The sequence below is a fragment of the Schistocerca piceifrons genome, chromosome 1, assembly GCF_021461385.2.
Source record: "Schistocerca piceifrons isolate TAMUIC-IGC-003096 chromosome 1, iqSchPice1.1, whole genome shotgun sequence".
Classification (NCBI taxonomy): Eukaryota; Metazoa; Arthropoda; class Insecta; order Orthoptera; family Acrididae; genus Schistocerca; species Schistocerca piceifrons.
The window spans coordinates 494516593-494532016 of NC_060138.1; the positions used below are offsets into that span (position 1 = coordinate 494516593).

General features: G+C 35.5%; 1 protein-coding gene across 2 annotated transcripts in view; it reads left to right on the forward strand.

The window, feature by feature from the left end:
• Nucleotides 1-375: 375 nt before the first annotated feature.
• Nucleotides 376-15424, forward strand: part of LOC124795790 (ATP-dependent helicase brm-like) — a 212138-nt gene continuing 197089 nt past the window's right edge. The window contains exons 1-2 of one of the 2 annotated variants that reach the window (XM_047259881.1): nucleotides 376-492; nucleotides 12954-13126. In XM_047259881.1, coding sequence (XP_047115837.1) covers nucleotides 12974-13126 — 153 coding nt within the window. In that variant the 5' untranslated portion in view covers nucleotides 376-492; nucleotides 12954-12973. Of the gene's footprint in view, nucleotides 493-818; nucleotides 1116-12953; nucleotides 13127-15424 lie in introns of those variants that run through there. The other variant, XM_047259874.1, reaches the window with a different exon arrangement.

Below are 15424 nucleotides of genomic sequence, written 5' to 3' on the forward strand. Positions count from 1 at the left end.
TGCTCCAATTTTGACATTAACTTGTAGAACATACACTTCATTAGTTCTGAGAATGCTTATTTGTATGTCCATATCTTTTATTTTTTGCGAAATCACTGAAACATATATGAGTTAAACAGTTTATTTTAGTGTACAGCGTGTAAATAAATCAATCCTAGTGTTTTTCCAAACTACGCGGAAAGATAGTGTGTGTGTAAATTTGAAACGACCACATTTTTGTGTTTCGTCGCGATCGATCGTGTACAACAGTAGTACCAACGTCCTTTAATTATCGGCATATGCTGGATTTTAAGCCGGTTTCCGACATGTAGCGAAAATGACGCCACAGCAAGTGGCGTGTACTGTTTAAAACTTCACATCACTTTATTAGTTAATAGTTTATGGACTGCTCCCATTTTATAAACTTTCATTATAATTACGAAATCTTTTGTTATGCTTTTGAAGTGTCTTGATTATTAGTGACGTTTTCTGCTGCCGTTGTGCTGTGCTACAGTAAGGAGAGTGAAATCATAACATTAAATTTATTGAATTAATGATGTATTGTAGTTAACAGTTCGTAGGACGACACGAAAGTTTCAGTTTCGGTATCGTGCTGCAACATAGATTTTGATGTTACCGAAATTGTTCTGAATGTATCTTGTAGGAATAAGCCAATAGCCAAAGACTTGCACACTTTTTTGCGCTGTACGATGCCTATTTAGTTTTTTTACATAATATACAAATTGTATTTTTAATGCTAAAAAAAAGCGATGACATTTATCGCAGTTGACAGTTCGAGAATGTACAGAGATTATTCTAGAAAAAAAAAATACGTCTTTGTAATTTTTCTCTGCAATGTTCGATGAAAGGCTTGATGATAATGATTGTGGCGAAAAAGAAGTTCGTCTGTTGGATTGAAAATGTTATCGCTATTCTTTAGCATACGTGAACCGTGAGGGATGTGTGTATTAAAATACGATGATTAGGTGAAGAAGGATGCTCTGGGTTACTGATCAGTTGCGTAGCCGGCTCAGGCCTACGGAGGTGGTGTTTCAACAAAATAAAAATACCAAATCACGCATTGCCGAATAAGTCTACGTTACGACTTGGATTTACCTTTGTTAACTGACCTGTGTGTACGTATTGCTCATATATTAGTTGTTCTCTGTTTTTTGGAGAGCTGATGAGATCGACGAATCGCAATCCCTTATATTATTTTTTTTATTTGTGTATTGTTGAAGCTCTAAATTTAACTGTTGTAAAAAAAACTTGTGCAATGTTGGTGATTTCGAATTCTCTGTGAAATTAGCAGTAGGACATAAGATTACACTTAAGCCGAACACATTGTAAATATGGTATGCAGACAGCTGTCAATACTTAATGAATCTTCGTGAAAAAGCTACTAATGTTCGTTTGCTTGCCTTAACAGTATTGCAGTATCTTATGGTAGCCTTTGATGCTCATACAGTCATATTCAGTGTAGAAAAATAAATTATATTTCCACTGCATGAAAATTTGACACCTCGGTTACTCTTGTAACAAGAAAACTTCCGACACATTGGGCGAAATGTATTGGATCTTTTGGTACATTTCAGAAGAACATTTTTTTTCTCACAGAATATAATGTTGTAAAGGAACGAATAATATGATGATGAATAAAGAGAATGAAAGTATTTGTGACTGACATCATAGGTCTTGCTGCAAGAAATCAATAAAACAAAATTTTTGCAAAACGTTATCAAAATGTCAATTCTCCATGTAGTTACCAACCAGAAAATGTAATGCCTTCTCTATTTAAATTCTGCAGAAGAGAGCACACGAATTTGTGGCTACTGAAATGCAAAAATACCCACATTATGTAATTACATCATCCCACGTTTGTGGTGTTACAGTAATCAGTAAGGTCACTCTTGCTTCTTTCGCAACTAATTTTTGCTGCCTAACACAAGGAAATGCAAGTAATTGGAAATTGAATATTTTAAATTATGTTGTTGACATTTTGGTGTAGATTTTTTCATTAACCATTGACAGTTTTTGTTGTGTTGCCTTATTCAGGGCCGCAGTGTATTCACAGTGAGGAGTTTTTGTAATGTGTTCTGTGTATGGTGAACTACATTGAGGAATTCAATTTTGTTTTACACAAACTAAAGCAGTTCCATAACTGTGAAATATTACACACTTCCAGTGACTATGTGCAGATGATCAACAACACATTAAATGAGAATGTGTGCGGTATCGGTCAGTTTAACTGGATAGCACCATAACCTGTATTTAACGTGTTGTGAAAAAGCTCTAACTCTGATGAATTTTACATGATATGGTGTTGTTGAAGAAAATAGTTGGTTAAATGTCAATAAGTACAAGAAAGCAATACAAGATGGATGCACTGCATAATTAGATAACTGGTAATAACAATATATAATAGATTTTCAGGATAAACACACCACGTAATTATTTCAGTGACAATAAATAATTACACAGTTAGGTAAATGACAATAAGTACAAAACAATAACAAAATCACAGCATCACTTCTAATTATGTGATACAGATGCTTATTCATTCACATAAAAATATAGGTGTTTTTTTTTTTTTTTTCAAACACTCCTGAAACTCTTGAGTAGAGCACAATTGTTTACTTTTAATCCAGTTTGCAATGCTAGCTCTAGTGTTATATACTGGTACTGTGTGGCCACATCAGATAATTTGTTGAATTAGACAAGACCAAGGTATTTGTAGGTTTATGGGTCTTTGCCAACCTGGTGTATGGCATGGTTTTTTGTGCTAGTTAAACACTAATTTGTAGCCTACAGAATACCCTATAGTAGAATTCCCTACCCCAGGGGAATCTGGAAGAAAGTGAAATGTAGTAGTACTTTATTAACACTATTTTCCAACTTATACAGCTGACACATGAAGCATGGCAATGTGCCACACAGTTTCAATATGTGGGAATCCCAGCTGAGTTGTAGTCTGTGTGAAAACCTAACATAAGGAAAAGGTTGCTACTCACCACAAAGAGGACATGTTAAACTGTAGACACACACAATGATAAGATTCTTAGACATTAGTTTTTGGCCAAAGCCTTTGTCAGAAAACGAAACACACTCACACTCTGGTTCACATAAGCAAGCACACCCCTGCACATGTGACCACCATATCCTGCTGCTCGTACTGGAATGCAACTGTTGCAGTGATGTAGAACGGAAGCAGCAACATGGAGTAGGTGGGGAATGGGTAGCAGGTTACATGTGGGAGGGGGAGAGAAGAGTGCTGTCTAACAGAGAGTACAGGGACTACACTGCGAACAGGCATAGTGTTAGAAGACTGTGGGACAGGGAGGGGAGGCGAGGTGGGGGGGGGGGGGGAGCGAAAAACTGGAGAAGTTGGGAAGGGGAAAGATGGGTGGGTCCATTGGCAGAGGGTGGAAGGTGAGAATAGTGAGGAGGTGATAGGACAGATGGGGGTGGGAACAGTTGGGTGCACAGTGTGGGGACAATAGGTTACCATAGGTTGAGGCCAGAATAATTTCTGGTGTGAAGAATGTGTTGTAATGATAACTCTCATATGCGCAGTTCAGAAAAGCTGATGGTGGAGGGGAGGATCCAGATGGCCTGTGCAGTGAAGCAGCCATTGGAATCAAGCATGCTGTGTTCAGCTGCATGTTGTACCACAGGGTAGTCTACTTTGCTCGTGGCCATGGTTTGGCAGCGACCGTTCATCCTAGCTGACAGCTGGTTAGTATTCATACCAGTATAAAAAGACATGTAATGATTACAGCAGAGCTGGTCTATGACATTGCCGCTTTCACAGTGGCCCATCAGAGGCCAGGCCACCTGTGAAAACAGCCACATCTTGTACTAGCTCTGCTGTAATCATTACATAGGTTTTTATATTGGTGTGACTACCAACCAGTTGACTGCTAGGATAAACAGCCACTGCCAAACTGTGGCCATGAGCAAAGTAGACCACCCTAGGGCATAACATGCAGCTGATCATAACATGCGTGATTTCAGTGGCTGCTTCGCTAATCAAACTATCTGGATCCTAACCTCCACCACCAGCTTTTCTGAATTGCACTGATAGGAGTTACCGTTGCAACACATTCTTAGCTCCTGAAATTATCCCTGCCTCAATCTACTGTCCCAACATCATCCACTCAAATGTTTCCAGCTCCCTCTGTCCGATCCCTTCCTCCCTTTTTTTCATGTCCCACCCTCTTTGTGTGCCTCACTCTGCCAAAGGACTTGCACGTCTTTCCCTTTTACCAGTCCTCTCCTTTTTCGTTTCCCATTTCCCTCTCCTCCCCACCTCCCTGTCCCACAGTGCCTGTTGGTAGTCTGGGCCCTGTATGCTCCACGAGACAGTGCTCTCCCCCCCCCCCCCCCCCACCACCACCATAACCTGCTATCCTTTTCCCTTCCCCGCCTCCACCAGATTGCTGCTCCCATTCTACGTGACTGTTGCATTCCTGTCTGACCTGCTGGAGATGATACTCATGTGAGTGTAAGGTGTGCTTTCTTGTGTGAATGTTTGTGTGCATCTGTTTTCTTTTCTGGTGGAGGCTTTGGCCAAAAGCTAATGGACAAGCGTCTTTTCGTTTTGCCTGTTTGCAACTCAACGTGTTGTCTTTACAGTAAATAACAATCTATCTTTTCCGTATATTTTTGGTATTCCAACCTGGACAGTCCATTGTTTGAAAACCTAATAGTTCGAGAGTTTATTATGATGTTTTCTTGGAGGACTCGCATAGAATACAATGTTGCCAGTATTTCTACCATTTTTCTGTTGTACATTTGCATGAAACCAAGTGACATGACTCCCGATTGCTGCCATCATACTGTACTCTAATTTTCAATGTTGTGTCATATGTAGTGAGCGGTGCATCATTTACATATAGCACTGCATCATATAGCACAAATGTGCATAAATCATTTACATAATTAACAAACAGAAAAGGTCAAGAAAAGATAATTGTGGTACACCTTTTGTGACCAGAAGATAACACAAATATTGATTATTTTTCTTCATTAACTGTTTCCTCTTGCTAAACTAAGACTGCATTAAGCATGAAGCATTCTCACTTACTCCGTAGTGATGGAGTATTGTGAGACCATATCAAACGCTTTCCTGAAGTCCAACAGTGTTGTTGTATAGCTCATCTCCTTACTTCAAACAACTGTATAGCTTGTGCTGCAGTAGTCTTGATTGCTTTGTCCATTGAAAGGCTGGACCTGAACTGACATTGTGAGAAGCTAAGTATGTCATAAGATTAGGAATCTTATGATCTTTAAGTTTTCCAGCCAGTAATGAAGTTCATTACTTAGTACTTAATGTGAATGGGGATGGTGAAAAGGTACATTTAGAATGTCAGGTGGAATTTTTATCTTGTACGCTTTACCACCAAAATTTATTTCTGTTTCAATAATTTTCCAAGCAACTTTGCATTTATCTACTGAGCTCAGTTTATGAGTCTCACTTGTTTTGGACTTCGTTGCCTTCATTTCAGACCTGCAGATTTTAACCTTCACATAAATTTCCTTGTCAGCTTTGCTATTCTTTGACTTACCTTAATGTAGTAGCATCACGATTCTTAATTTACTTAAATGTGGGTTCACTCATATTTTTAAGATTTTGTGGTGCAATTCCTTGTGGCATTTACATCAGCATGCTTCAGAATGTTCAGTTAACAGGTCTAAAAGGATTTTGATCATTTCATTAGTATCTGGATTGATTATTATTTTATCCAATTTTATTGCATTCCATTTATTTATTAGCTGGTTTAGCTTTGAGTTATTAATTGGTCTTTTGGCTCTTCTGCGTTCATTACAGATTTTAGTCATAGTCTCTCATGACCAGAAATTCAGAAATGCATAATCTGTTTTGTTTTGATGGAAATTACATATGTTATTTAGACATGCTGCCTACCTTATGGAGTTGTTGTTTATGCAGAATTGGTTAGGAGGTGTCACTGTAATTAGCAAATAGTTAACATTTCTCTTGTGATATCTAATAACTAAATTGATACCACCAAATTTTGTTGAATTCAGTCCGTATGTGGAAGTAACTGTTGTTCATTGTGATTCAGTATACCAAAGCAACTATAATTTCCTGTTTTGGTAACATTATGGCAGCAAATTAAAATTTTGCTTCTAAGTTCAGTTCACATACAGCTGATACACTACTGTTTTTTTTACAGTCATTTAACAGCTGTGAGATGCCAATTTATAACCATATGGCACACACAATTTTAATTATTCATAATTAAGCTAGCATTTATTAACTAAAAGCACTCCACAGTAAGTTTTCTGGACAGCAATGGAGTTTATTAATGTTATACATAATGTGTAAGAACCTACTCTCTGCTTAAGGGTTACCCGTTTCAAGGTAACTTACTTTACTTTCCCTGATATTTCATATAGTGTGCTTTGTTGTCCCTAATGTTTCTTAGGATACAGCAGTTTATTATGTAGAGAACTATTACAATCTCCTCTGTCTTTTTCTTCGCTTGGAGATTATGAGGGTGACAAAATGTGGTTAGCACGTAACAGTGTGCTGTACACTATGTGGTATTACATGGTTTTGGGCTTCGTTGTTGTATAGCGTGCTGCTCCCATTCCTCAGTTTTCTTCACAAGGCAGTTTCTTACACTGAAGTTGAGCTGAGGTTCTTGGTACCTGCTCTTTTTTTTAATTTAATTGCATTCATCTAGAATTATTCATATCTCTTTCCTTGTGAGATTGAGGCTATGTCATGTACGGCATTCTCTGTTCTTTTATATAGGCAAATCTCCCATTGTTTTGAGTCAGAGCCAATAATGCTAGATTTATTTGCATATTTTCAGTCACTGGGTCTTAAGGAAAAATTTTCTTGGTGATATATTGTACTTAAAAGCTTGCCTTAAAAAACAGAGGTGTTTACCGAGTACATATTTGAATTTGAGGGCAATAACACCCTATTCCATGTATAGCAAAAGGACAAGCTTTAATAAAGAGTGAAGGTTCCATTCATATTTTCATTAGATTTAGCCCTTCTCCAAATTATCTGAACATAGTTAAAAGTGAGTTCTGGAATTCTAACATCTTTGAAGAGCCTTCTGATCGATGCTTTTGTGGCTCAGTCATCAGTATGTACTAGCTGATGTATATCAAAAGAAATGCACCTATTATTGCTATAGTTTTTGTGTTGGTTATGGACAACTGTAAGGGTATTGCTGATCATGTACATTGATAGTCAATAATTTTCTTCTTTGATTATCAAAAATTCATGGTGGTTCAGGTATTGAAGATTATTTTAGCTCATTATTTTTTTAAAACATCTTGTTGACTATATTTACATTGGAGTGACACTACATCTGCCTCACAAGGATACAGCGAAAATAGTGATTCTATTGAATACTCTGTATCATTTGTATGGAATATTTTAAGGAAATCAAGAAAAATGTGAATCTGGCTCATGTAGATGCTCCCAAGTTTTAAAGAATCTAATTCAAATGAACTGCACTAAAGGTGTTTTTTTTTTAATTGTATTATTTTTAATACATTTTTTTTAAAAGCTTCTGTTTGTTTTTTGCTAGTACTGTCACTTTCTAAGCTTTTTAAAAGCTGCAAATTCTGTTCCAACCTGGTGTGGTAGTTCTCATAAACAGCTGTTACATCCACAACCAGTTGGATTACAGTGGATCCTGTATGCAATAGGTAACCATGATACACTCTTCAGGATTCATATTTTACTACAAAACTCTTTGGTGCTGTCAGTTAATGAGTTTTGTTCATTTAATTTATTTGATGCCCATAATATTTTACAAAGTAATTGATTGATTGATTTTTATTTGGTTCCATTTGATTACATAATGTACAGAGTATGTACTTGTAATATAGGACAGGCAGGTGAGCTTAACATAGTACCTTAAAATAGTTAGCCCACATATTACAGTATGAAACAACATACTGTTCAAGTTCGTTTTTTGTCACGCAATGACTGAAATCTGAGAGTTGCTGTGTTTTAGCAGTTGCAGCATCCTGTAAACTTAAGGAAGATCAGATTTAAGGTATTAAGTGAAATAAAATATTAAAACCTATTTGTCTGTATCTCTGGTAGGTAAACTGGGGGGTCGGGGGTGCATGATTCTGCCATATATTCATGTCAATCGTCTTTTTTATGTTTTTGGGAATGAGCCTAACTACCATCAGATCTATGTAAATACTCACCAAATCATCCTGAAGTATATGACAGCAGATACTTTCCAATGTACCATGCATTATAAAGGCTTTTCATTCCATCCGCTTGTGAAGCATGGGAATACATATTAACTGCCTCCATGTATACTATAATAAATCTTTCCATGTCTTCAGATACTGTTGGGGAGTGATACGTAGGATGCTGTAGTGCATTCCTAGATTCCTAACTTAATTGTAGTTCTTGAACCTATGGATGTCCTTCATTCATGTTTGTATTGCTCCCATAGAGGCTGAAAATAAGGTAAAGATAAGGTAGAAAATACGGTAGCAGCTCATTTAGGTATGTATAAGGAATCTTTCTTTCCAAAACTTTGTGGGAAAAAAAACAACCTTAGTATGTGGTACATAAAAAGTACTCCCTGCCGCACACAATTTTGATGATTGATTGAGTGCTGCTGCAGATGTAGATTTTCTTAGAATTATTTGAATGATGAATTTCTATTGGATATTTTTGTAAGTGTAATGAAAAATGTAAGGGTCATTCCATATCAAATCACCCAAAAAAAATAAATTTTACACCCACCTCCTTAGATTTTCATGAAATTTGACTCAAATGGTTCTAATACCATCCTGTCAACCACTGCAAATTTTTTTGCTGTATCTCTTATAGTTTTTTTTATAAATTTTTATAGTTTTTATGTTTTGCATTTTCCGAACCTTCGGAAATGGTAAATTTAATTTGTATTCAAAACTTTAAAATTGCTTATCTTAAAAACTCTTTTAGATAACATCATGAATTTTTGCAGCAAGTTTATTTATTATACATAATTGAAGATAAAAATGATACTATTAAAATATATTAATATTTTCTATGAAAAAAATATATGTCTTTTTTTTCTTTTTTTAACAGATGTTTTGTTTTATAAGAATTGCAATATCTAGAGTCTCAGACCTGATAGAATGCTCAAATTTGTTTTAATTTACTCTTAAACATATAGGCTACTTGATAAAACAAAAATAATGATGGCTTTTTAACATGTTTATTAATTATAGTAGATTACATTAGAATTATGTACAAAGATAGTGTACTTACTACACTTATGTATAACCCAACTGATTGCTTGAAACATTGAATTTTTTGAGTAATTTTGTCTTTTTAATAAACATTAATGCTGATTCAAACTGTTTTTCCACTTCATCCAAGAGCTTTCAGTTCTTTTGATACAGTCTTTTTTGAAGTAATACATTCTTCCAGTGCTGCTTGATTGAGGTACGTCTACTACACAGACTATGTGCTCCAAAGGCACTACGCAAGAATCTTCTCTTTCAGGCCAATAAAATGATGCAACTGGTCCTGAAGGATGTAGAAATAGAATTTCTGCATCTTCTTCATCATTGAATATTGTTTTTACCAGTCCAAAATACCAGTTTCCATCATAATTTGCAGCCACATAGCTATTTATGGATGGTTCAACACAAACCCAATCAGAAGAAGAATGGAAAGAAAAGACTAAGGAGGGTTTTACATTATCTGTAGTCCATCTAATTTCAAGGTTGTTTGTTGGAAGTGGTTTGAAGTTATGAAAACTTCTTGTTCCAGGAATGGTTCGGGTCACTGAAAAACGTTTTTCTAGTTTTAACCGTAGCAAATCAGCTTCTTTTTTGTCAATAAAGTGAAAATGAATGTTTTCAATATTTTTTCACAAAACTTGCACACATCGATTGCTGTCATTATTTGTTCTTCGTCTGAAAGCTGTAGACTGGCTTTCCTTAAAATTCTTTTAATAGTTCCTCCTAGGCCATCACAAATTGACTTCCCATGACTTGTTGCAAAAAAAGAGTGTTGGGCCTTCAAATTAAAGTCTCTCAAGTGTTCAGTCAAATTTTTAAAACTGTTTCTATTTTTGTACTGCCCAGCACAACCATCTGCAAAGTAGTGAAGTGAGCCAATGTCAGTATGATGTAATGACAGCCACTTTGTAATTTCTTTTTGTACAAAGTTAACAAAACTAATGTCATGTTCTTGGTCATCACTAATAAAACAGTGGTTGGAAACAAAAACATTGTTTTCCTCATTTCTTAGAAAAACTCCATCTGGGTGTAGAGAACAACCACCTCTATTCCAGTGGTAACTTTGGATCTCATTTTGTATAACAAAGGAATAATTTTCACTGAAATCCATCACAATAATTTCTGTTTTGGGTGGTGGGTCTTCTTTCAATCTTGTAAAGGCTGCTGATTGGGATTTTGCTACAAACAAGTGCGGGGTGAGCTTTTCCAATGACCTAACCAATAAAGAAATGTAGTCTTCAACACTGATAGACTGTTTGATCATTTCTGCCCTGTCTGTGTTGACCCACTGACTGATTACAATTTCTTCTTCTAAATCATAATCTTCACTTAGTTTTTCAGTTAAGTACTCAGTTAGTGCAGTATTTGCAGGACAGCTGTCACAATGATGTAGCATGCAGTTTTGGTTTTCCGTGTTGCACACAAGCATCTTAATTAGGTCTTTATAAGATTCTTCAATTTTCACAGCATCCAGTAATAGTTTAACATTCTGGTGGATACTGCATACACATACAGTGTGTGTGCCTGCAGCACCAGCAAGGATACACCATTTAGGTCTCAAGAAACAAAATTTTGAAAATCCTACTTCTACCTCGGGATTATCCCATTTGAAAGAATAATAGAGTTCTCTCAAGTTACACAAAATGAGTCTTTTTTGCATGTACACATTTTTTTGAACACTTACTTTGTCTTTTGTTCCAGGTAGCACTCTGGAACTTTCATCCTTTTCATAAAAATCTGTTACAAGTCTTACTGTATTTTCAGAAAGAGTTTTACCTTTTTTTGGACCAGGAGTTTCCAAAATACCCTTTTCAGATTTTAGCTTTCTAGCTTGTCGCACCATGTACTCACTTACATTAAATTCTTTCATCACTTTATTTCGACTCCAAGAATCTGGAGCCAAGGTCAGAATCCGGATTTTTCTAGACCTCCCAACAGATGAAATCTTCTCTTTCATAAGAGGAATCATTACATCAAAATCCTTTGCTTTCTCAACCACACTTGTATCTTCTTCGTCATCATCAGAACTTGGTGCATCATATTTTAATGCTTTTGAAACCGTCTTTTTTGGAGTCTTTTCAATACTGCTAACCTTCCTTTTAAAATAAGACCCTTTACTTTGTTCTGACAAGCCATGAAGCTTTATCGGTGTTAAACCTAAATTATCAAGAGCAATGTTTGTTTGTACGAGGGATTCATTTCTGGATTCCAATGATTCTAATTCAACCATGACTTCATCATCTGTTTCACTTTCATTGACTTCAACTCTTAATTTTTCCTCGCAAAAGTTACGGCATGTTGAGCAAAGCTTTTGTCCAGGTTTTATGCTAGTATTTTTTGTCAGTAATTGTTTAGAAAGATCCAAGCCTACACTTCTCAACGATTTTTTGATGGGCTTTTTGTGTTTTTTTTAGTGGGTCTACACATGTTGTTTGATACTTTTCAAAAACATTTAAAAAGTAGTAGCTGTGGTGTGAACACATATTCTTAAATTCACACAGATTAATTCCAGATCATAAGTGGATCAAATCTTTTTCTTCCTCACTCAATTCAGATACCGGTTGTAACTTTTTTGTAGGTGTGTAGGTTGTTTGGAAACAGTCAGATTTTTTAAATAAACATACGCTACAGGTTTGACTATCTGACATACTGGTTTCAGTTTTGGTCTGATTACTGTTCTGGTTACTTTTATAGGATATTGGAAAAGAATCTCTGTAAACTAAGTAACAGGACTTACTGAAAGTTTGAATAAACTTAATAAAATACTATCCAAGCAATATATAACAGCGTAATAATTTTTTACTTCAAAACACAGGAGTAACAAAACAAAATCCAAGCGTACATTGTTACTCCAAGAAGACAAAAACTTATTTTCGGTGTCTAAGTCACTTGGTACTTTTTATTTTTAAAATATAATTAATATTATTTTAAAAATTAGGTAACTATTAAACAGGTTAAAAAGCCAACATAATTTTTCTTTTATCTAATAGCCTGTACAATTAAGAGTATTTTAAAGTAAATTTGAGCTTTCTATCAGGCCTGAGACTCTAAATGTTGCAGTTTTTGTAAAACTAAACATCTGTTAGCTAAAAAAAATAAAAAGCTTGTAAATTTTTTTTCATTTGGAAGATTTTAATATATCTTTATGGTAATTTTTTTTAACATTTAGCTATAATACACAAGCTTATTCCAAAATTTCATACTGATATCTTGAGTATTCTTTAATATACAAATTTTTTTAGTTGTGAGGACACGTCTAAGTTACGATTTCCGACTGCTGAAAGAACGCCAAATCTAACAACTTTAAAAATTTATAAAAAAAAAACTATAAGAGATAGAGCAAAAAAATTTACAAGTGCTTTCAGGATGATAAAAGAAGTAATTGTACCAAGTTTCATCAAAATCTGACATGGTTGGTGTCAAGGCCTGGGTGACTTGTCATGGAATGACCCGTGATTAATTTGTGGTTCTTGCAGTCTGCACATAAACAATCTGAGGAAGAAACGTACTGACAAAGCTGCTATATTTTTTGCATATTACATCAGAAACTGGAATTGAGACTCATATAAAGGGACAAAAACCTGTTTCAGTTTTCCAAAGGAAGGCGTGAAGCACTTTAAAGTACATAGTTTCTTACTCTTGCAAACTTATACGCTATTTAAATAAGTTAAAAATGAACATTTTGTTTGACAAACAAATATAGTGCTCTGTAAACATGTTTTCAGGATAGCATTAAAATCTAACAATGAGTGCAGCTCAGACAGAAGCCCCACCTGTAGTGGGCTCACATTTTTCATTGCACCAGCCACAGAATCACCCATCAGCTACTATTGGTGTAGCCTCAGCATCACAACCTTTCTGGAATGGCCCAAGTCAAATGCTAAAACTCCCCACACCTGTAAGTATTGTGTTGTAATATATTGTAGTCTATTGTACATTTATTTGAGAGTCTGCTTTTACTTCTTGGAAATTGGCAGGAAACTTAAAACAAAATCATCAAACTGTGAAGAGTAAAATTAAGAAATGGGAACTATTCATTTTCTGTTATCACCTTTTTTTTTTTTTTTTTTTTTTTTCACTTAAGATTTCAAGCTATTTACTTAACAACTTACTTCACAGTGTTGTTGTCCACAAACCATAGCCAGACAAATGATGCTTTATGATAGGGGCATTGTCAAGCAAATACAATCATTGTCTCTGAACTGTTCTACTGTACAAAGAATACAATGCTACAAATTTGCTTTCATATTTTTCCACATTTAGCATTTTCTTGTGTGTAATAAAGCAGCCACACTCTTATTATGAAATACAGTCCCATATCATAACACCACTTTTCTGCACTTATCTGTTGGCAGTGCACGTGACGGCAGGTAATGTTCTCCAGGCTTTTCTCAACCCAAACCCTTGTGTCATGTTGCCCCAGGGTGTAGCATGATTCGTCACTCCAAATCATATATTTCCAGTCATCCATTGCTGAGTGCCATCGTTCTTTACACCACCTAAGCATTGTTTAGCATGGACTACAGCAATATTTGTCTTACAAGGAGCTGTTGAACCATTGTACCCCATTCATTTTAATTTCCTGTGCACAGTCATTCCACTCACTGGTCTATTGGTACCACTTGAAACTCATGAGCCATTATTTCCACTTATTTCATGTGATTTTGTACAAGCACCCTCCACAACACTCAACAGTCTCAGTAGTTGAGGCCAGCCTGGCGTTGATTTGGCTGTGGTTGTTCCTTTGTGTTTCCACTTCAGAATCACATCACCAACAGTCAGCTTTGGCACCTCTCCCTGATGGGTATGTTACTCCAGTAACATCTAATGATTAGTCCATGTTTGAAGTTACTGTGCTCTTCTGATTGGTCTAGTGTGCTGTTACTGTTTCTCTATTGACAACACAGGGCTCTCCACCTCCTTTGATATTGGCGGGTCCACCTCTCATGATATATAGTGGTCAGTTCTGTATTACATAGGGGTGTCCAAACACTTTTGATCAGATAGTGTTTTTTTTTAATTTTGCAGAAAACTCATCATTACTTTGTGAAAGTTTGGAAGTGAATTAGTATATCAGTGCTTGCTGTATTTAAAGTTCATCAGTTATGCTTAGATGATGTGTGCCAAGTAGCATTAGGAGTTTTAAAACATTAAGTTGGAAATAGTTTTCCAACTTCAAGACTGGTTAGGCAATGAAGACGCTGGGGTGATATAAAAATTAGTCTTTATATTGACAGAGAATGATGCGTGTTTGATTAATTAATTGACAGTGAAGCATATAAGAATTATCAGAAAGTTGATAGGAAGAATAATAGGTTGGATTAACTTATTGTTGAGATTAGAAGCAGAACAGACTTTGCTAAACCATTTGTAACAGGTGCAAAGTGGTACCCCAAAAAAATTATCTCAAAATGGTGGTAACTTGAGTTTTTCATGTATTCATGTTACTGAAAAACCAGTGCATGATCATTGTAGTCAAGGTATTCATTATCTTCAGAGCCTTAAAAGTGTGGAAAATAGGAAGTGGCTTTTTATCACAATGTGAATACAGTATAAAAAGATAACCAGTTAGTAGGGATTGTCATAAAGTATGCTCTGTTGCTCCAAATAGTTCATGGTTTTTTGCTTATTTGTAATTCCTTATTTCATCTGGTTTCTCATTATGATCCCTAATTATTTCCAAGGACAAAAAGACCCGTTAAGGAAATTCTCTTACATGAGACATTGCTGTGAAGAACATAGTAAGAATGTGTCAACTCATTAAGAAACTACCATAGCTTTCTTTCTCTCTCATGAATGAAAGCAGGTTGTGATTCCAAAGTGTTTCACTCAGTGGTTCCTAGCATAAATCACTTGTAGGGATAATTGTGGTGATGTGATAGTATGTTAATTAAATTAATATTGTGGGGAAACATATTCATATATTAGCGGAATCTCCATTTTCAAAGATTGATTGTGATTTCAGAAAATTTTCAGATTATATCCAGCAATTAATAGTTTATCTATTGCATGGTCAGAATGAATTATGTGTTTCTAAGTTTGAAAAAAAAAAAAACTACTTTTAAGTTTCTTGTCATCCAGTAAACAGTATTGCAACATTTCCATTGTCTTTGCATAAGTTATTTCAAGAATTTTACGTTTTTATCATTCTTCAGTTTCTTACAGATTCATTTGAAAATTGGTTTGCGTAGGAGAG